This window comes from Protopterus annectens, chromosome 13.part0, assembly GCF_019279795.1.
Source record: "Protopterus annectens isolate FY-2018-M chromosome 13.part0, PAN1.0, whole genome shotgun sequence".
Lineage (NCBI taxonomy): Eukaryota > Metazoa > Chordata > Ceratodontiformes > Protopteridae > Protopterus > Protopterus annectens.
Window position 1 is genome coordinate 302942848 of NC_056747.1, and position 20953 is coordinate 302963800.

The following is a 20953-nucleotide window of genomic DNA, read 5'->3' on the forward strand; positions in this document are numbered from 1 at the left end:
GACATACCTGTGAAAGCATGGAGGTGTTTAGGAGAAATGGCAGTTGAGCTTTTAACCAGATTGTTTAATGAAATCTTGGAAAGTGAGAGGATGCCTGAGGAGTGAAGTGCTTTGGTACCGATTTTTAAGAATAAGGGTGATATGCAGAGCTGTAGTAACTACAGAGGGATAAAATTGATCAGTCACAGCATGAAGTTATGGGAAAGAGTAGTGGAAGCTAAATTAAGAAGGGAGCTGATGATTAGTGAGCAACAGTATGGTTTCATGCCAGGAAAGAGCACAACAGATGCAATGTTTGCTCTGATGGTGTTGATGGAGAAGCATAGAGAAGATCAGAAGAAGTTGCATTATGTCTTCGTGGACTTAGAAAGCATATGACAGGGTGCCTTGAGAGGAGTTGTGGTATTGTATGAGGACATCAGGAGTGGCAGAGAAGTACATAAGAGCGGTACAGGATATATACGAGGGTAGTGTGATGGTGGTGAGGTCTGTGGTAGGAGTGACGGATGCATTCAAGGTGGAGGTGGGATTATGTCAAGGATTAGCTCTGAGCCCTTTCTTATTTGCAATGGTGATGGACAGGTTGACAAATGAGATCAGACAGGAGTTCCACTGGACTGTGATGTTTGCGGATGACATTGTGATCTGTAGTGAGAGTAGAGAACATGTGGAGGAGACCCTGGAGAGGAGGAGATATGCTCTAGAGATGAGAGCAATGAAGGTCAGCAGAACTAAGACAGAATACATGTGTGTGAATGAGAGGGAGGATAGAGGAATGGTGAATATGCAGGGAGTAGAGTTGGCAAAGGTGAATGAGTTTGAATACTTAGGATCAACAGTTCAGAGTAATAGTGAGTGTGGAAGAGAGGTGATTAAGAGAGTACAGGTAGGGTGGAGAAGAGTGCCAGGAGTGATTTGTGACAGACTGGTACCAGTAAGAGTCAAAGGGAAGGTTTGCAAGAAGGTAGTGAGACCAGCTATGTTATATGGGTTGGAGACTGTGGCACTGATGAAAAGACAGGAGTCAGAGATGGAGGTGGCAGAGTTAAAGATGTTAAGATTTGCATTGGGTGTTATAAGGATATACAGGATTAGGAATCAGTGTATTAGAGGGTCAACTCAGGTTGGACGTTTTGGAGACAAAGCCAGAGAGGCAAGATTGCTTTGGTTTGGACATGTGCTGGGGTATGTTGGGAAAAGGATGCTAAGGATGGAACTCCCAGATGCAGTTTATGGATATGGTGAGAGAGGTTCCCTATTAGAAGACCGAGGACGCATTCTTTCGAATGCGTCTTGGTCGAACTCAAAAGCCTGAAACGGCAAAATATCGAAGAGGTTTTTAAGCAAATTCTTTCCCTGGTAAAGAATTCGCTTGGCCGCTTTGTTACTTTGCCGTTTTCAGCACTGTAGTGCGGTCTCGGAGTTTGTATATTTAAGTAGGGGGGTGTGGGGGCGTGGTGGGTGAAGCCCCCCTCTTAATGTAATGTTTAAAGTGTTTTATTTATTTATTTATTTTTTGTGGAACAGCAATTTGTTTCCCTAGGAAAAAAAATCATTGTTCTGACAGTTCGAAATTGTAAGCTTTCGCTTGCATAGGGTCGATTAATTACCATTCGCTTTTTTAAGCTTTCGGTGATCTAATATAGACCCGGTGAGAGAGGACTTGCAGGTGGTTGGTGTGACAGAGCAAGATGCAGTGGATAGGAAAAAATGGAAATAGATGACCTGCTGTGTCAACCCCTAATGGGAACAGCCGAAAGAAGATTGTCCTTTATATTGAGCTCCAGGTATAGTCTTCTTCCTGTTTGTCTACAAATATTTCCTTTCTAGTACATCAGCAAACAAGATCTGAGGTACTTGGGGTTGGAGCATTATGGGTAAGGGAGAAGCTCTAGAGTTTTTGGTTGCCACAAGCTTTAGCAATGGCCGAGTTGGGTCCGAGGAACTGGATCCAAACCCATCAGTTGAGGAAGAATGAAAATAGACAACACAAATAAAACGTTATGGTGAGTACTAACTTCTTTTTATATCAGTTTTGGTAGACTGCCCCTCCCCTAATTATATTGTACAGCTGACCTACCACTACAAAATGAAAATTTTTGTCAGGGACCTAGGTACTTGGACTGATAACTTCCTCTGTTTTGAGCAATCATGTGACAATGATTGCCATGAAATCCTTTTGTTGAGCTCAACTAATTGGCAAAGGAATGTCATAGCTCTGATGATGTAATCATGCCATCATTGTCCTTATCATTGCTGATTGTAACGGAGTACAGCGTCCCCTTTGGGGTATATTAAATTAATCATGTCAAACATTTAGACCCAAAAGGTTCCTAACCAAAACGATCATAGGCCTAAAGTCCCTGTGCTGTGAAGGTATGCTAGAAGATCTATCCTTTCTTCAATGTCTTACAGACTTTGGATGGAGTAATCTCACTTGCTTACTGCACAATTCTACATCAGCTGTCCTGGACCACCTGTTTCTCCACAAGTCCAATATCTCCACCAATACTAGAACCAGGGACCTAAATCTCCACCAACAAGTAAGTCCTGCACTGTGGAGAGGCCTGCTTATAAAGCAGCACCTACCAAAACCTTTGGAATAAACCTCCCCTATGTGTTGAGCAGTGTGCCTCCCTATCTTACTTTAAACATAAACGAATGACTGCATGGGTATTTAGAAATTTACTCTGGGATTTACTGGGATGGTCCTCCTGGAGAAAAGAGATGCTGCTTGTGGGAGGGTACTGGCAAGATGTGAGTGGTTGTAAGACTCATTGGCCTCGGAATAGCTGTGAATCTAAACTGTTTCTATGGCTTACTCTCATAGCTTGCCAGGAAATCTCTGCCTAACCCCACAATAATCCTGAAAGAAAATGAATGAATAATGCAGCAAAATGATTACTAAACTGGAAGCCAGTCTAGCTCCAGTGAAATTATTCTTTGTGAAAAATTCTGCCTAAAACAGGCTATTGGACAGGAGAGGCAAAGCTTATCCTGGTTCTCAGTGGGTGAAAGGTAATAAACAAGCAGGTCTGTGGTAATTTATAGAAATTAAACATCTGAGGTTGTTAATCTTCTTCCTATTCATCACTGATGGGTTCGGTTCCTAGCCCTCGGAACTGAGTCGGCCTTATACCAAGCTTGCGTGCACCAAAAACTCTCGAGCTAAGCTGCTACCCACAATGCCCTTCACTCAGTTACCTCAGATCTTGTTTGCTGAGCAGCCATATAGCAGCGTTTCACCAAACTGTCCAGCTAAGTGATTTATCTTTCTAAATTTTACAAGTTTTTGTGGATTTTTCTTTCCTGTTAGTTTCTGATTTTTTGGTATCTTTCTACACTCATCTCTACCCACAGGTATCCCTTTCGTACCATTGTTGGTATTGGCCCTTCTATCCTTGTGGTATCCCAATACCATTGTTGGTATTTCCTGTTTTCTTCACTCTTTCCTAAATTTGTGTGTGCGTGTGCGTGTGTGCGTGCGTGTGTGTGTGTGTGTGTGTTCTCTATTATGTCTGAGAAGAAAGGGACTACGGGGTTTAAACACTGTTCTTCTTGCAGTGGTAAACTCCCGAATAGTGACCTTCATGAAGGGTGTGTGAACTGTTTGGGGGTTCCGCATTTGTCAGCGAAACCTCCATGTGATATTTGTGCCAGCTTTAGTCAGCGGACGCTGAATGAGTGACGTAATAAATTGATCCTTAAGGGCCTGCTTTCTTTGCCTTTTTCAGAGGCTGTTTCTGCGACGGAAGTCTCATCCCCTCCTTCTGTGGACAAGAAACGTCCTCGCTCAGATCCATCTTCACCAGCTGGTGACAGGGGTAAAAGCCATAAGCACAAGGCCCATAAGTCTTCCTCTGAGCACCATACTGCCTCCTCGGTTCCGACCACCTCAGCTCCAAGTTCGGCTCCAGTGATGCATACCGAGGTCGCCTCGTCGGCACCTACCCCGGCTCCGACTACAGCACCAACTACAACCTCGGTTCCGACCAGATTGTCTGCCTCCATCTCAGCACTGGCATCCCCATCTCCGTCCCGACATCGGTTCCGACAACAACTTCAGAGCCATTCTTGACATCCACCCCAGCTGTGACCTTGGCTCCGAGCCCTTTCTCGGCTCCAACCATTCCTTTGTTGCCACTTTCTAAGCTGGAATCGTCGGTGCCATTCTGTAATACACCACGGACCCAGTACTCCCCGTCTGTGGACCCGTTTGCCGGACAAGCCTGCAGCCCCTTTTTGTACCGGCCTGATTCCTCCTCAAGGGCATCTGTATGATCCACCAGGAGCCTTTCAGAATTGGATGTGGTGCGCCTTTTTTGACCAGCTGCTAACCGCCAGGGGAATTTCCAATTTTCCTAGACTCCACCCCACTCCGGGTTTTGGGTCTATTACATCGGCGACCCTTACATACTCTCTCCCCTATATACCCGACGTCTTCGAGAGGACCCCTTTCCTCGGCGCCGACAACGATAGTGTCTGAGGCCCCTTTGGGTGACAGTTCTGCCGGAACCCACCCTTCCTCAATCCCATGCTTCGGGGGTGGAACCTTCGGTTCCGGCCACTGTTCCAACTGTGTTGTTGGGTCGGTCTTTGGGTCCGAGGGTGACTACTGCTCCGAGTTTGATTGAGGCTCCTTCCCCGGGGGCAAACCATGTGGAGCAGGGTGTGATTCCGTTTCCGATATAGTCTTCTTCGGTTCTGGGCTCCCACTCTTCTTTGGGCAGGACTGCTTTCCAGGTGATGGAGAGGGTGCTTGCTTCTTGCAATCCTCCTACGTCGGTCATCCCTCCAGTTTCTTCTGAGCCACAGCTGTCAAAGGCCACTCCCCCAGGGCTCCAAGAGGACAAGGCCCAGGAAACCGCTGTCCAGGGTATTTCCCTTTCTGAGTCTTCGGATGCTCCCACCAAAGAACCCCCTCGGAAATGGGCATGTAAGAGGAAACACATGGACTCTCCAGAGGAGTCCCTCATGGAAGATACGGACTAGGATGATGGGGAAGGATCCCCACGGTCACCCCCTGACAGTCTTTTTTGGAGACATCCTGGAAATCTTGAAACAGAGGGGTGACTGGAAGCCCTCCAATCCTTCCTCAGAGGAATCCGTATTCCTGCAGGCCTTTTGCTCTTGGCCCTCTACTTTTTGGGTGACCCCCCACCGATGAGTTGGTTAAGCTCATTGTGCAGTGGGCGAGAAGCACCTGGACACCGTTGAGGCCATCCCTAGGAGATCAGATAAGGTACTCTCCCCTCCAGAGGATCAACCCCATTGGTCTAGAGGTTTGCCAGTGGATGCTATGGTGGTGGCGGCAGCCATGAAAGAAGGACCTTGCAAAAGAGAGTCCTGCTGTCCACCCGCCCAACAGAGAGTCCCGGGCAGTGGACAGATTAGGAAAGTGAGTTTTTGCGTCAGCGACCTTTGCAGTCAGGTCTCTGAACTTTTTGGCACATTTTACGAGGCTCCAGAGAGATCTCATCACCAAACTCTCCAGGACTCTCGTGGGCCAAGTTTCGGATGGAGCACGATAAAGTTGCTTCCCAACTTGCCACCCTAGAGTCAGTATCCAATTTGACCATGAAGTTGCTGTTCCATGCAACCAAAGGAGTGGCTAGAGCTGCGGGTGCAGGCGTAGGCATGAGACGCCACACCTAGATGCACATTTGTGACATTGCGGACTCCTTCAAGTCTTCCTTTTTAAATGCCCCTATCGAACCATCAGATCTGTTCGGTGCTAAGGTCAAGGATACATTAGCCAGGTGCGAGCAGGACGGGAAGACCTTGTCTGCCATGGGCCTATGCTTTTCCAAACCTCAGCATTCCTTCTCCAGGAATCAGAGGAGTGGGAAGATGTGGCCAAGAAATCTCAAAGTCCTTTCTGTGACGCATGTGGTGAGGACTCCCCTAGAGGCAGAGGGGGTTGCAGTAATGGGAGATGCCCCTTTCTTGGCAGAGGGGGTCCCCGGAACCAGGACTCCAGAGATTCCTTCTCAGGTAGACCGTATCAGCGCTCCTGAAGTGCTGCCCGATTGCTTTCCTCTAGAAGCAGTCAGGGCGCGTTTTTCTCTGCACCAAGCTGCCTGACTCTGTATTACACACGATCAGTGGGTGAAGAGAATCATTACCAGAGGCTACCACATTCCCCTAATATCTTATCCAAGACCTCTGAAATCCCTTCCCGATGTTCCACCCAGTCAAAGGGAGGAGGCAGCTTCCGAAATACGAAAGCTGTGTCAAAAACGAGTCATCCAACAGGTCCCCACAGACCATTGTGGATCAGGGTTCTACTCAAGATTCTTTTTGGTGCCAAAGAAGACAGGGGACTGGAGGCCCATTCTGGATCTCAGCCAACCAAACAAATCGGTAGTTAAGACCAAGTTCCGCATGGTCATGATTCAGTCCATCCTTCCCTTTCTGCAGGAGGGTGTGCGGATGTGCTCGTTAGATCTCCAGGATGCGTATTACCACATCAAGATGGACAAGTGCTCCAGGAGCCTCCTTCGCTTCCGGTTTGGAGCCAATCACTACCAATTCAGAGCCCTGCCATTCGGTCTCTCAACGGTCCCCAGAGTGTTCACGGAATGCCTAGCAGTGGTAACAGCTTATCTGAGACTTCACAGATTTCAGATGTTTCTGTACCTAGACAATTGGCTCCTCTCCGCCCCCACCAAATGCCTCCTGGTCAGGGCCCTCCGCTACACTCTAGTTCTAGCGGAGTCACTGGGCATCACCATCCACTGGGAGAAATCCAACCTTCAGCCTTCACAACAATTGGAATTCATAGGGGCAGTATTCAACACTCAGTCAAGTCTGATCTCTCTTCCTCTTCACAAGCTTCAGAGATTAAGGGCACAAGTTCAAGTGATACTCTGTCGAAGAAAGGTGTCTGCAAGGGAAGTTCTCCAGGCTCTGGGGTCTATGGTTGCAGCCATCCCTATTGTTCCCCTAGCCAAATTACACATGATATTATTACATTGGCTCCTTCAGTCCCAGTGGATATCCAGTCTTCACCCCCTGAGCTCACAGATTCTCATCACCAACACTTGCAAACAAGATCTCCTCTGCTGGATGAGTACAGATGAAAATCCTTGGTGTCACCCCTTCCAGACTCTCCAACCTAGCGCCACGGTGACCACAGATGCTTCCCTGATGGGGTGGGTGGGGCTACTTCCAGGGAAAGTCAGTCCAAGGCCTGGGCCTCTGCTGAAAATGGGCCTGTGTCCAGTCGGACTTTCCCGGTCAACAAATGTAAAATAAATAAATAAAGGCATGTGATCCAACGTAGAGGTCAATTTGCATATCAATGTCCTGGAGTTAAGAGCGGTGCTATTGGCATTGCAAGCTTTCCATCTGCTCCTTCTGTCTGGAACGATTGCTGTCCATTCAGACAACATGTCTGTGGTGTGGTACATAAACAAACAGGGAGGAACCAAATCCTACCCCCTATGTCGCAAAGCCATGAGAATCTGGCATTGGGCTTTAGCTTCCAACCACTTTCTGATCGCAACACATATCCTGGGGAGCTTCCGTGTGATTGCAGACAGGCTAAGCAGATGTATCCTCCGTCCTCACGAGTTGTCTCTCAATCCGAGTGTGGCGGCAGAATTTTTCAGCCGTTGGAGCCAGCCATGCTGCGATCTTTTCGCCTCCCCCTCAAACACAAAATGCAGCAGCTACTTTGCCCTCTTTCCCCCTCACGGGAAGTCACTGAGAGACCCTTTGATTCATGATTGGCCTACAGGTCTCCTTTATGCTTATCCTCCGATTCCTCTGATCCCCCTTGTTCTTAGGAAAGCTATTCAGTTGAGAAGCAAAGTGATCCTCATTGCCCCGTTCTGGCCTCATCAGGTATGGTTTCCCTTCCTCCGAACTCATCTGCTACAACCTCCTTGGATCCTAGACACTCGTCAGGACTTCATATCTCACACACAAGGGCTGACTCCTCCAAATCTGTCCACTCTCAAGCTGATGGCTTGGTTTCTCCACTTTCGTTAGTTGCCAGGCAGGAAACCCTTTCTTCATCTGTCCATGATATTATCTTGGCCTCTCATAAACCATCCACCAGGAAACTTTACAGGGACAAATGGAAAAGATTCTCTATTTGGTCACATAATCGGAAGCTAGATCCGTTCTCAGCTCCTGTAGACACTATTCTTCATTACCTGGCTGAACTGTTCGACAATGGGGCATCGGCTTCCACCATTCTAATCTATTTAGCAGCTGTTTCCAACTTCCATAATGGTTCAGATGGAGTCCCACTTATTTCCACTTGCCTTTGCAAAACTTTCCTCAAGGGTATTTTCCACAGCAGGCCTCCCATCAGGCAGCCGGTGGAGGCATGGAATCTCTCCTGGGTTCTGCAGTCTCTTTCTCTGCCCCTTTTTGAGCCTGCTGTGACATGTGATCTAAAATTCCTGTCATGGAAATCCTTATTTCTGGTGGCTGTCACCTCAGCCTGACAAATTTCTGAATTGCAAGCATTATGTATTAAGAGCCCTTATCTGATCTTCCATAAGGACAGAGTATCACTTCGTACTAACCCATCCTTTCTTCCCAGGGTGGTTTCTGATTTTTCTATTAACCAGTCCATTGAGCTCCATGTATTCTTTCCAAATTATTCAAACAAGGGAGAATACTGCCTACATTCTTTGGATATTCATAGACAATTACATTTTTACCTGGAGAAAACTAAATCCTTTCGTAAATCGGACCAGCTTTTCATTTCCTTTGCGGGTCCTAGAATGGGAGGTGCAGTATCGAAAGTTACTTTGTCTAAATGGCTCAGGTATTGCATTGCCTTCTCATATTCGCTTACGAATGAATCTAAACCTGGCCAAATCAAAGCTCACTCAACTAGGGCTATTGCAGCATCGGTTGCCTTCCACTCTAGGGCCTCCATGGATTACATTTGTGCAGCTGCCATTTGGGCTAAGCCCCATACCTTTATCAAGCATTACAAATTGGATCGGATCTCCAGGGGAAGAGCGGTCTTTGGCTCAATGGTTCTCAGGAATGTTCTTCCATAAGGGCCACTCAGGTTCTCCAAGTAGCTGGGGATTCTGTCCCATCAGTGATGAATAGGAAGAAGATTAACAACTTCAGATAAAGAAGTTATGTCTTACCATAATGTTCCATCTGAGTTGTTGATCTTCTTCCAGTCATCACACCCTCCCACCAACCCCCTCCAAAGGTTCCTGGAGGATCTTCTGGGTCTTTGTGGTGTCTTAGGGTTTCTGCGCCGAGATGGCCTCTTACTTGATGATTCTTCTATATGTTGTATGCAAACTCGATCTGAGGTAACTGAGTGAAGGACATTGTGGGTAGCAGTTTAGCTCGAGAATTTTTGGTGCACACAAGCTTGGTATAAGGCCGACTCAGTTCCGAGGGCTCGGAACTGAACCCATCAGTGATGACTGGAAAAAGATCAACAACTCAGATGGGAACGTTATGGTAAGACACAACTTATTTTTTACTTGTAGAACATACCTCTGCATTGCATGAAGTATGTACATTAATGTAATGTTTTATTGTACTTGTGTAATTAACTTTACCGCTATTGGTCCTGAGCATACCTCTCAACTGAACAGATTTTCGCAGAATGTCCGGATTTTTGCCTCTTATTTTTTATCTGTTTTTCATAAAATTGTAGATTTCTGGCAAATCACTGGCAAACGTTAGAGGCATGAAGTCAGAAAATAATGACAGACATTTGAGTTTTTGACTTTCTACCTTTAGGAAAATTCATGTCAATGCAAAACATGTTATTCTATCAACTCTGTAAGTTTGTAAGAGCAATATTTAAAAAGTGTCCCTGCTTCTGGGCTTTTGTACCCCTATTATTTATGGCTTTGTCCAGACTTCTTGCTCTAAGAAGTTGAGCGGTATGCTCTTGAGTTGTGGCTGAAAATGGTCAGTAGACCATCCCACGTACTGGTAAATGAACAACAGTAAATAAAATAAACTGTCCAGATGTCTGTAGAACATCCTGATTTGGCCTCGCATTTCTGCCGTGTCCCTCGTAAAATGTTTATTTTTCTGGTAAACCTGTCAGGATCATACCTCTCAACGTACCAGAATTTTGCAGAATATCCATAGTATTGTCTCGAATGTTTTGCCTGTTAATCATAAAATGTGTGGTTTTGGCAAACCATTGAGGATTGTGCTCACTAAATAATGAAACATTTGAGCCTGAGACTTAATGTCTTTCAAAAAATGAATGCTAATGCAAAACCTGGTGTTCTGACAGCTTTTTAATCTTAAAAGAACACTGTTTAAAATTTGTCTTCAATTTTGGGCCTTTTATCCTCCCATTATTTTTGGGTTAGTCCGGAATTCTTACACAAAAGTTGAGAGGTATGCAGAGGATTACAGTCGGTCACTAATGCCAAACATTATATCTTTTCATATTAAAGTTTCATAATTCTGTTGTTCAGAAAATGCATGTTGAGACAAAACCTGTTCTGTTAAAATTTTAAATGAGTAAGTAATGTTTAAAAATTGTCCCTGGTTTTGAGCCTTCATTCCTGTTATTTTTGGCTTTGTCCAAAATCCTTGTCAAAGAATGTCAAAACGTTGATTGATATGCCTCAAACATAGTGGTATAGATGTTTACATTTTAACCATGAGGTCATGTAGATGGAAAAAGATGATTGGAAATACTCGTCTTCTGGCTGCCTGAGCTTGCGGTCGCTTCAGAAATCCCAGTGTGAGTGCTTCCATGTAGTCATTACTCTGACGGTAGTTTCAGGGCATATTGAGCAGTATAGAAAGTGTCGGGGGGGCTCCCCCCCCTCGCCCTGTGATTCTTGGACCCATGGCAAACAGGCATTGGCTATTCACTTCCCCCCTTTTCGCAACCTTGCTGCTTCAGCATTAGGATGTCTTTTCAAACCAGTGTCACCTAGGTTCTAGTGGAACTTTATCTTTCACAACAAATGGAACTGGCTTGAATTTACTTTTTATTGAGTCATTCAGAAATATTTTCCTGTTAGCCTTCTGACTTTGAACATGTTGCAGGAAAACCTCTCTGAAGTCCTTTAGCTTCCTCCAGAAGTCATTTTAGCTGTTCTTCTGTAGAGTGCAAATTTCTACAGGTGGTACTCGGTGGTGTTCCCATAGTGTTTAAAGTAGTTGATCACTTGTAAATGCTAAGGAAATGTGAATTCTTATCTCTGCATTCAGAAAAAAAGCTGTTGCTGTCTAAATTATGGCATTTTGGTGTGGTGCTTATTAAAGCCGTTTGACCGAGGAACCAGTAGCATCAGTTATATTTAAAAAGCTACTAAGTTCTGGAACTGGGGATCTCAGCTTAAGTTAACTAGCACAGTGACATCTGTTTATGCATGCAGTGTGAAATTTGAAACCCATTAAGCAGCAATATTATTGTTCTTTCCTGGCAGGTGTTTGCAGCAACTGAAAGAAGATGGATTTAGAGTGGATGCTCTGTTTCAACAATGCATATTTCGGGAAGATGAGAGAGAGATGGTGTTGGCAGCAATTCAGAAAGTGCATACTGATTACCATCCACCATCCATGCTGACATGTGAGCCTTGCACATCTCCACTGGTCAAGGAATTCTACACTAAGGTACAGTTTCAACTCAATGTTTAGCATAGTTTGCACAAGTTGGTGTGGCTCTCATGGTATTTGCAGATCTGGCAAGAAGGCATCTGTCACCAGTAACCAACAGGACTGGTGCTGCAGTCATTAGGACTGTTAAGGAAGTGTTTTTTTCCCCCTAATAGTCTTCTTTACCCCTTCTTATAACTTTGGGTGCAATTTTTCTTTTTCTTCTGAATGAAGCCTTTTTCTCTTTATGTAACATGAGGCCTAGGCCTTCTAATTTTACATCTCATGTTTTTTCAGAAGTGCATATATTTCTCCTGCTGATAGGTGCATTCAGTGTCGTTACTGCTTGGGTGAAGATCACAAGTAACCATAAGTGCATTCTGCCAGGATTGTAGTCAGTTCATCCCTCGCACAGGAAAAGAAAAACGGAGTGTTTGCTTATTAAAACAGACTCCATCTCTGAAAACTTCCCTGCCTTGGAAGAGCCGTCCGGTTCTTGTCAGCAAGATGTCACGTTGACAGTCAAATATAGTCAGTATAGAGAGAGTCTCTGATTATCTCCTCTTCCTCCCTTTGTAACATAAAGAGCATTCATTCTTTTTGTCTAGGTTTCTCTACTTTTATTTTCACCTACCATTGTGACTTATCACCCGCCCTCAAGTTGTCGGTGTAAATAAAAAAAGAAAAATAATTGCCTATTTCTTTTTAGTCAGTTAATACACCAAATGTTGTGATTGTGGATGCCACAACTTCTGAGACTTCCAGCTCCCTAGTACAGTGTTTGGTCTCTCCTGTCCAGCTAACACTGTGTCAGTCTACTTTCTATTTGTTTTTGTCTTGGACTAGACAGACAAATGGAAGCCCTGGTAAGTACACAAGGCAAACATCCTGAAGCTGTCTGTTACACTCGCTCAGTTCTTGAGTGTTAAGAGTCTGCTTGAAGGTTTTTCTTACCAGTGCCAATTTCCATGATGTCCATAATTTTGTCACTGGTTCTTCAGATTTTTCTACTGGTTTTGGTCATCAGAATGCTGATGCCATTGTCCTAGATATTAGATCCCATGTCACATACTCTGGTGTAATTTACCCAGTGTCAGTACTGTCATTACAATAGTGTCATTAGTCCCATTCCTTTTGACATCAGTCAGATTTCAGACCTGATATGACAAATGGAGCTGAGCAGCTGCTCCCAAATGTTTACCTCCAATGTAGTTTGCAGAATGCCTGTAGGTTCACCCTGAAGTAATCCAGGGTGGTTTTTCTCCTGGTGGACTGCTTTAAAAATACAACATTGGAAATCCCATATATCGTGTCATCATTTCCAGAGATGGCCATTCATGTGTTCTGTCACTCAGGGGAGTGTGCTGTTTTGACAGACACCTAAACAAGATACCGTAGTCTCCATGGTGATTCTAAAGAAGGCTGCACCATCCCAGAGCCTAGCTGTCCAGCCTCTGGGCAGGGAATCATGTATTGTGGACAGATTGAGGGAACATATGTTTCCCTATGCCATGTTATCATTCACTGAATTGCACAGTGTATATACTCCCAAAAGGGTTTAACCAACAAGTGCACTAGATATGTGAGGGGTTGCCAGATTGACCTCTTAAGAAAACTGTTCAGTCAAACCTCAACCCCCTTAAATGTGAATAATCTCTTATTTTTGGTTTTCATACTAAACAGCGTATCCGAGGGGATTACTGCAGGATCCTGCTGCCATACATCAGTACTCCTGATGTCTTACTTCTCCACTGATACGAGGGAACATTTCTGAATTTCCCTTTTCAAGTCCCTTTCTCTTTATGAAGGAAGTATAACAGCACTTGACAGATTTGGAAAATGGGTCAAAACCCTGATAACTCTGGTTGTTAAATTCAGCCCTGCAGAAAGTTCATTTAGCTGAATGTAGGAGAGCAAGCATCAGATGTGGTTCCAGTGTGGAACACAGCATCAGTTTCCTAGGCTAGTTTCCAGCAATGTCAGGGTCATAGGTAGGTATCAAGCTATTGGCCCTAGGGCCTATATAAGCCTAGCCAAACGGTACCCTGGCTTTCGCCACCCAAGAAAATTATTTTCTTTTTCCCCTGTCAAGCAGAGCTACAGAAGTGATCCCCGGAGTGAATTTCCTATCTCCCATCCAATCAAGATTTTTCTTGAAGAGTGCTAATGAGGAGCTTTGTTTGATATAGATAGGTAGTTTATTCCAGAGTATGGGAAGTCTCTGGGACACAAATCTATCCCTCCAGCATGTTCTGTTTATTCTGGTGACCAGATTTAGGTCCCTAGAGCGTGTAGCTTGGAGGGATTGGGATTTCTTTAAGTGGAGCATGTCCAACAGCTCTGGGTTTGACATAGCTTTGTATGTTAGGCAGAGATCGCTTCTGAGTAGGCAATATGCGAAGGAGTAAAGCTGGAGTTTTTTGAGATGGTCTGCGTAGGGCATCTGTTTGATGCCGGTAATCCTCTTTGTGAGGTATTTCTGCGGCCTTTCCAGTTGTTGTAGATGTCTTGTGTGGTACATACCAAAAGGGGTGTTGTGCTCTGTGAAGACTGGTAGAGATGGGTGAGGGCTTCCAGCCTAGCCAAATAGAATTTGATACATAATTCTGGTATTTGTAAATATAAATATAAAATACAGGCTTGCGTCTTAAATGTAAAGAAATGCTGTTTCAACAATGTAGCAACATTGCCGTCTGCTGTAAGGAAAACTAAGACAAGCATTTCAAATGTTCTTTGAAATTAAAATTATGTTTTGTATGTTCTTTCATCTCCAGAGCTTGGAGCCATTAGGTCTGGGCTATCACATTGTTTCTGTTATTTTAACTTAAGGAATAATTACTAGAGTGTACATGTGAAATGTCTTTTATTGTTGAAATTTCCTGAGCAGTTGTTAAATAATGTAGCCTGTTGGCCTGGGAACTCCAGACTAAGTGTCAAAATGATGTAATGTGTATACTGGGAAAACGTAAGTGTCAAAATGATGTAATCTGGGAGGGCCCAGCAGAAATGTGTGTTAATGATTTTAAAAACTGTTGCTCAGAGAGAGACTGTAAGCATTTTGATCTTGGACATCTAACTCAGCATTGTCTGTTGTCTTAAGTAAGTTATCTTAGAAGTGTGTTTTCCTGTAGAAATAGCTAGGACTATAAAGATTAGACTAAGTGTTTTTATGTTATGTCAGAACTGTACTACTGAATTATTTTAAGTTTCTGTGTGATCTCTGAACTCTTGAATAGCACTGTGGTGTAGTAGTATTGTCTTGCGTTTTAATTATTTATTATTAAATATTTTAAAAACTTTTACCTGTGGCTGATTTGTGTAGAGCTAAGTTAAGCTCTAGAGTACATTGCATATTTATAGAGTTTATTGTACAAGGCCATGCTAATAAGCATTGACTTATTAGTCACACTACTATTGGATAATAATATTGCACAGTAATAATTGGACACCCTTTTAAGGGCCTTTGGGTAGCTGATAATTATTAGCTGGTGCTGGCAGTAATTACTACTGTATAGTCTGAGTAAAGGGGAACAGCTGGAGAATCTGTGTCAGCCTTTCCCAGGAGTGTATGTGAAGTTGTATAAATACTTATCTCAAAGTGTGTGTGTGTCAGATACTTGGGCAGGGGCATGAAGCACTGGTTGGACAGAGAGGGTACTGGAGGGTAGCTTGCCAACTAGGCTGAGATCTGGACCCTATAGCTGTGCCAGTGGAGAGTCTTATTGGGGACCTGGGGAGCAAGGGAGCAACCTGCCCCAGACTGACTTGTGATCTCTGTGTGCACTTAAGAGAAATTGTACTTACTGTATTTGTTATTCTTTCCTCTTATATGAGATGCCCTCTCTGGTGTTAGTGGTGAGGATTGAGGCTCCTTGATTGCTGAGCCAGGGCGCGGGCATCACATGTGGTTTGCAGTGGTGGGATCCACTTCACATGTGTTTGGCAGCGGTGGTATATCCACATCACATATTAATTAGTTGGCAAATACTAATTAGCTTGTAGTGGTGTGAGTAGAGTGAATCCTGTAGCTTATGTACAGTGATCTCTGAAGGTGTTTTGTACTCTAAATCAGCCATGCAGTGAATACTCAGAGTTCAGATCACAATTGTTTTATTTCTTTTGTTAGCTTAGTTAGTCAGGGTGAGCAGGCAGCATGTCAGCACAGGAGTATGGAAAGCTGACAAGGAGCCAGCTGGTGGAGATGTGCCAGGCTAGGGGACTGATGCATGGAAACCTGACTAAGGCAAACCTGATTGCAGCCTTGGTTATAGCTGCATCAGAAAACAGTATCCAGGAGGACAATCAGACTGGCAGTGGAGATGCAATATCCTTGGAGAATGGACAGCTCAACCTTTCTGCGAAGGACAGTCAGACTGGCAGTGGAGGTACAATATCCTTGGAGAATGGACAGCTCAACCTTTCTGCAGTGGACTTAAAAATCCAGCTGGCGCTAAAGAGACCTGAGTTGGAGGCCAGGCGTTTGGAGATAGAAGCCAAAGAAAAGGAGCATCAGAGGAGGCATGAGAGGGAAATGCTGACTCTTCGCCAGAGTCATGGAGGTAATGGGGAAGGGAGTAACTGGACCCCAGAAGCACAACAGGTCAGTAAATTTCTTCCGCAATTTAAAGAGGGGGATAATTTTGATAGTTTCATTCACATGTTTGAGAGGGTATGCAAACAGTATAGTGTTGACCAAAAGCTCTCGGTATGGTTCCTGACCCCCTTACTCCATTGTAAAGCTGTAAATGCATTGGCTAAAATGTCTGACATTGCATGTTTTGATTATACTGCTATAAAAAAATGTCTTTTAGAATGTTTTAAGAACACCTGAAATGTATAGGAAGAAGTTTTGTGAGCATAGACGCAAGGCAGATGAAAATGTATATGAATATGTTGTTGAACTGAGCACTTATTTTCATTGCTGTGTAAGTGGATGTCAGGTCATCAGTTTTGAAGGGCTGACAGACCTTTTGGTGAGGTAGCAAGCCCTTAGCACTTTGCCTGAGGACATGAGGATCTGGTTAGCTGATAGACAATGTGCTACTTCAGATGAGTCGGGGAAGAAGGGAGACCTATACCTGGTAAGCAGAGCAGCCCTGTACAGGAAGGGGACCCCCAGTACTGCTCATGGGTCTAAAGGAAACCATGATGGGCAGCACAGACTGCCCCAACAGAATCTGCCAGTAGCAGGGGAAGCCACTAGTCCAGGTACATATCCAGGAGCTAGGGTTAAATGTTTTGAATGCAACCAGTGGGGCCATGTGGCATACAGGTGTCCACAGAGGCAAGGTGGGGAACCAAAGGTGAGGGAGCCAGTATGTGGGAAAGACAAAATGCCAATAGTAGGTTGTCTTGAGACAACAGGGGTACATCACTACTTTCCTGTAGATGTCCTGATAGGGAAGGATTTGGATGAGGCAGTACCCTGTGCTTGTGCAGTTATACGCAGTCAGGCAAAGAGACAAGCATGTGAGTCTGGTAGCCTGGGGGAGACCCACATAGACTGCATACTTGCTTCCAGGACTGGTGAGGTGGTTACTTCAGGAAGGGAGCTACTTTGTAGCAGTGAGACTGAATGTGCGCCACAGTTGCTTGTGGATACTGATGTTCCCTTGGACAGAGTGACTGCAAAGGTAGAGGTGAGTAGTAGTACCCATGCTGATAGTGAGGCACCTCTGTTGGAGGATGCCAGACATCCTGTGGAAGGGGAGCTGGGAAGAGTTGCTAGGAGAGAGTTGAGACAGGCTCAGCTCTCAGACCCTACTTTGCAAGGCCTGAGGCAGGTAGCTAGGGAGGCACCTGATTCTGAAGGAAAGGGGGAATCTGTATACTGGGACAAAGGTTTACTGTACAGAGAGTGGACCCCTGATGGAGGGCTAGAAGGTGAGATTGTACAGCAGTTGGTAGTGCCTAGGGCCTACCGTTTGGCGCTTCTAGCCATAGCCCATGATATTCCCTTGGCAGGTCATATGGGCATAAAACGTACAAAGAGGCATATTATGTAGAACTTCTATTGGCCTGGAATTTCCAGAGATGTAACGGGGTACTGCAAGATCTGTAAGCAGTGCCAAAAGATAGGCAAGGCAGGAGATGAGGTAAGAGCTCCTTTGATGCCTTTGCCTGTGATTGAGGAGCCATTTCAGAGGGTAACTATAGATATTGTGGATCCTCTGAGTACCCCACGTTTCACAGGGAAAAAGTATATCCTAGTGGTAGTGGATTATGCTACATGATACCCTGAGGCAGTGGCTTTGTCCTCCACTGATGCAGAGAAGGTGACAAATGCTTTGTTAGAGATTTTCAGCAGGGTGGGTTTCCCAACAGAAATACTGTCTGACAGAGGTGCCAATTTCATGTCAGATAACCACAACCACAACTCCTTCACGTCGGAAAAGCAAACAAATTGAACACCTCCGCCGGCTTTACCATAAAGGGTATACTCCCGTAATAAATGAATGTTACTACTCGCCAGAATTACCAAAAGTAGATATTGTTGCAAAAATATCAGCTACTCGTAGATAAAAGATCAATGAATTTAATAAACAGCAAAAGACACGTACAATGAAGTTGTATAAATTACTTATCTCAAAGTGTGTGTGTGTGTGTGTGTGTGTGTATGTGTGTGTGTGTGTCAGCTACTTGGGCAGGGACACAAAGCACTGGTTGGACAGAGTGGGTACTGGAGGTTAGCTTGCCAGCTAGTCTGAGATATGGACCCTATAGCTGTGCCAGTGGGGAGTCTTATTGGAGAGCAGGGGAGCAACCAGCCCCAGACTGTCTGTGATCTCTGTGTGCACTTAAGGGAAGCTGTACTTTACTGTGTGTATTTTTTATCCTTTCCTCTTATATGAGATGCCCTCTATGGTGGTAGTGGTGAGGATTGAGGTTCCTTGATTGCTGGGCCAGGGCGTGGCCATCACATACTCTATAATGGGTCTAATGAGTGATGAGTAGAGGGGAACAATGACCTCTTTTTTTCCTGGATGAGAAACCTTTGTGATGAGGTGTGCCATGTAGAAGGATTCCCTGACTACTCTGGCGATGTGATTATCAAAGGAGAGACTACTGTCCTCCTGTTTCCCATGGTCTCTTATCACACTTTCGGTGTTAAGTAGACTACTGCCTATGTGGTAGTTCATGGGTACAGAATTTTTATCAAAAGGGATGACAATGCACTTTTTGGCATTGAGCTTGAGGCCATGGCTTTGACACCAGGCATATGTCTCAGTGAGGCCTTTTGGTAGGATGTCCACATCGTTAGTAGTTTTGATTATGGCTCCTAGTTTGCAGTTATCTGCGAACTTGGTTAGCCAAAGATCTTCTGTGTTAGCCTGTACTTCAGAGAAGTAGATACCAAACAGGAGAGGACCCAGGACTGAACCCTGTGGTACTCTACTTGTCACTGGTCTGAAGTTGTATTTAGACTCTGCTACTTTTACAGTGTGGGTTCTGTCAGTGAGCCAGTTGGCAACCCATCTTGAGACACAGGGATTTATACCTAGTTTAGTGAGTTTATCTATAATTCCTGAGTGGGGGATGGTGTCGAAAGCCTTGACGAGATCTAGATAGGCTGTGTGAACCACCTTACCCTCATCTATGGCTTTGGTGACCGTTTCAAAGAAGTCTGTCAGGTTTAGGAGACATGATCTGCCTTTTACAAACCCAAACTGGGTAGGGTCCAGAGTTTGGAGATTACATATGTCATTGTTTATAAGTTCCATGATGATTTATTCCATAGCCTTGCAGACCAGGCTCATCAGGCTAATGGGGCGGTAGTTCCCAGGGTCCGTGGTGGCTCTCCTTTTGTGGAGTGGGATAACCGTTGCTGTGCGCCATTCAGTGGACACAAAGCCTGAGGTGAGGCTATGATTGAACATGGTACTTAGGTGGGGTGCCAGTTTGTTCTGTAGTTCATGTAGAACGCAGCCTGGGATGTTGTAAAGTCCCATGGATGCTGTGTTCTTGGCTTTGGAGAGTGTGTTTTTTACCTGTGCTGCCGTGATTACAGGAACTTTGCATTTTTCCGGTATAGAGATGGGCCCTTTAGGGGGTGAGAGAGGGGTAAAGTTAGCACTGAATCTATCTGCCAGGATGTTGGCAATATCAGCTGGTTCTGTATATTTAGTGCTATTGTGCTGTAACTCAGAGCAGATCTGAATGTTGCCAGTGAGATTCTTGACATAGCTATAGAATGCTTTGTGGTTGTCTTTAGAATCAGTGACGATTTTGTTTTTGTAACTAGCTTTGGAGGATTTTATGAGGGATCTCAGCTTCTTACTGAGGCTGACCAGGGAGTTCCTCCAATCATGGGATTTTGCTCTCTTTTGCAACAGTTTTTCTCTTCTGTTGTAGAGTTTGTTTATGGCAGGGGACCACCAGATTGGCTTCCTTTTTTTGGAGGATAGCATCTTGGTTCTGTTAGGGATTGCACGATTCATGCGCTCATGTAAGTGCTTATAAAGTGCATTTGTATAGGATTTAGCAGTCGTACCTCTATTGTCTGTCAGCATGGGTGTCATGAAGTTTGCCACTTCTAGCTTAAGAAGCGTGAAGTTGGCTTTAGTGAAATTTTTTACGGTGGTTTCCTTAAAGGGTGGGGGTGGGATGTGGATGTCAAGGGTGATTATCTTGTGGTCAGATCTGACCAACAAGGAATTGACCTCTGGTGTGGAACACTGGCTGCCCATGTTGGTAATGACCAGGTCTAGGATATTGCTGCCCCTGGTGGGGGTGTGGATAAGTTGATCAAAGGCGTTGGAATGTATGAATTCCAAAAAACGTTGAGCACAAGAGTTGGTACAGGAGTAGTTTTCCCAGTTAATGGTGGGGTAGTTGAAATCGCCCATTATTAGGGTGCTAGGTTGTACCCTAATATTTTCCAATGTATCAAGAAATGAGGAGTGGAAATCCTGGGGCATGGTGGGGGATCTGTAGCAAGCTACAGTTTGGATTGCGGTCTTGCCCAGAGTTAGTTGCACTTGGACAATCTCGGATGCATTATGCTGAGCAGCTAGCCTGGAGGTGTTGATATCCTTAATGAATATGGACACACCTCCACCACCTTTAGTGCTTTGGTCCGTGTTAGGTGGCCGAAAGGTGTGGTATGAATTATAGCCTGGTAATGCAAAGATGCCTTGAACCAGGTCTCTGTCACTGCACAGATGTCTATGTTCTCCATTTTAAGGAGTGCCTCGAGTGAGTGCATTTTGAGGTTTAGACATCTAGCATTGAGTAGCATTTCCCTCAGATTTTGCTAGCTTGTACCTCTTACGGTGGTGAATTTGTCATTTGAACCTTGCCTAAAAAAGGGCACTATAGGGGTGGCAAGAGCCTTAGCCAGTATCCGGAATCCCAAGGGTGACAGGTCTAGGCCATCTCTGGGAAA

General features: G+C 44.8%; 1 protein-coding gene across 1 annotated transcript in view; it reads left to right on the top strand.

Annotated features, from left to right (window-relative positions):
• The window catches only part of POLRMT (RNA polymerase mitochondrial), a 1430506-nt gene that overhangs the window by 273336 nt on the left and 1136217 nt on the right, over nt 1–20953 (top strand). The window contains exon 5 of the mRNA XM_044053892.1: nt 11400–11586. Within this exon, the coding sequence (XP_043909827.1) occupies nt 11400–11586 (187 nt within the window). The remainder of the gene's footprint in view (nt 1–11399; nt 11587–20953) is intronic.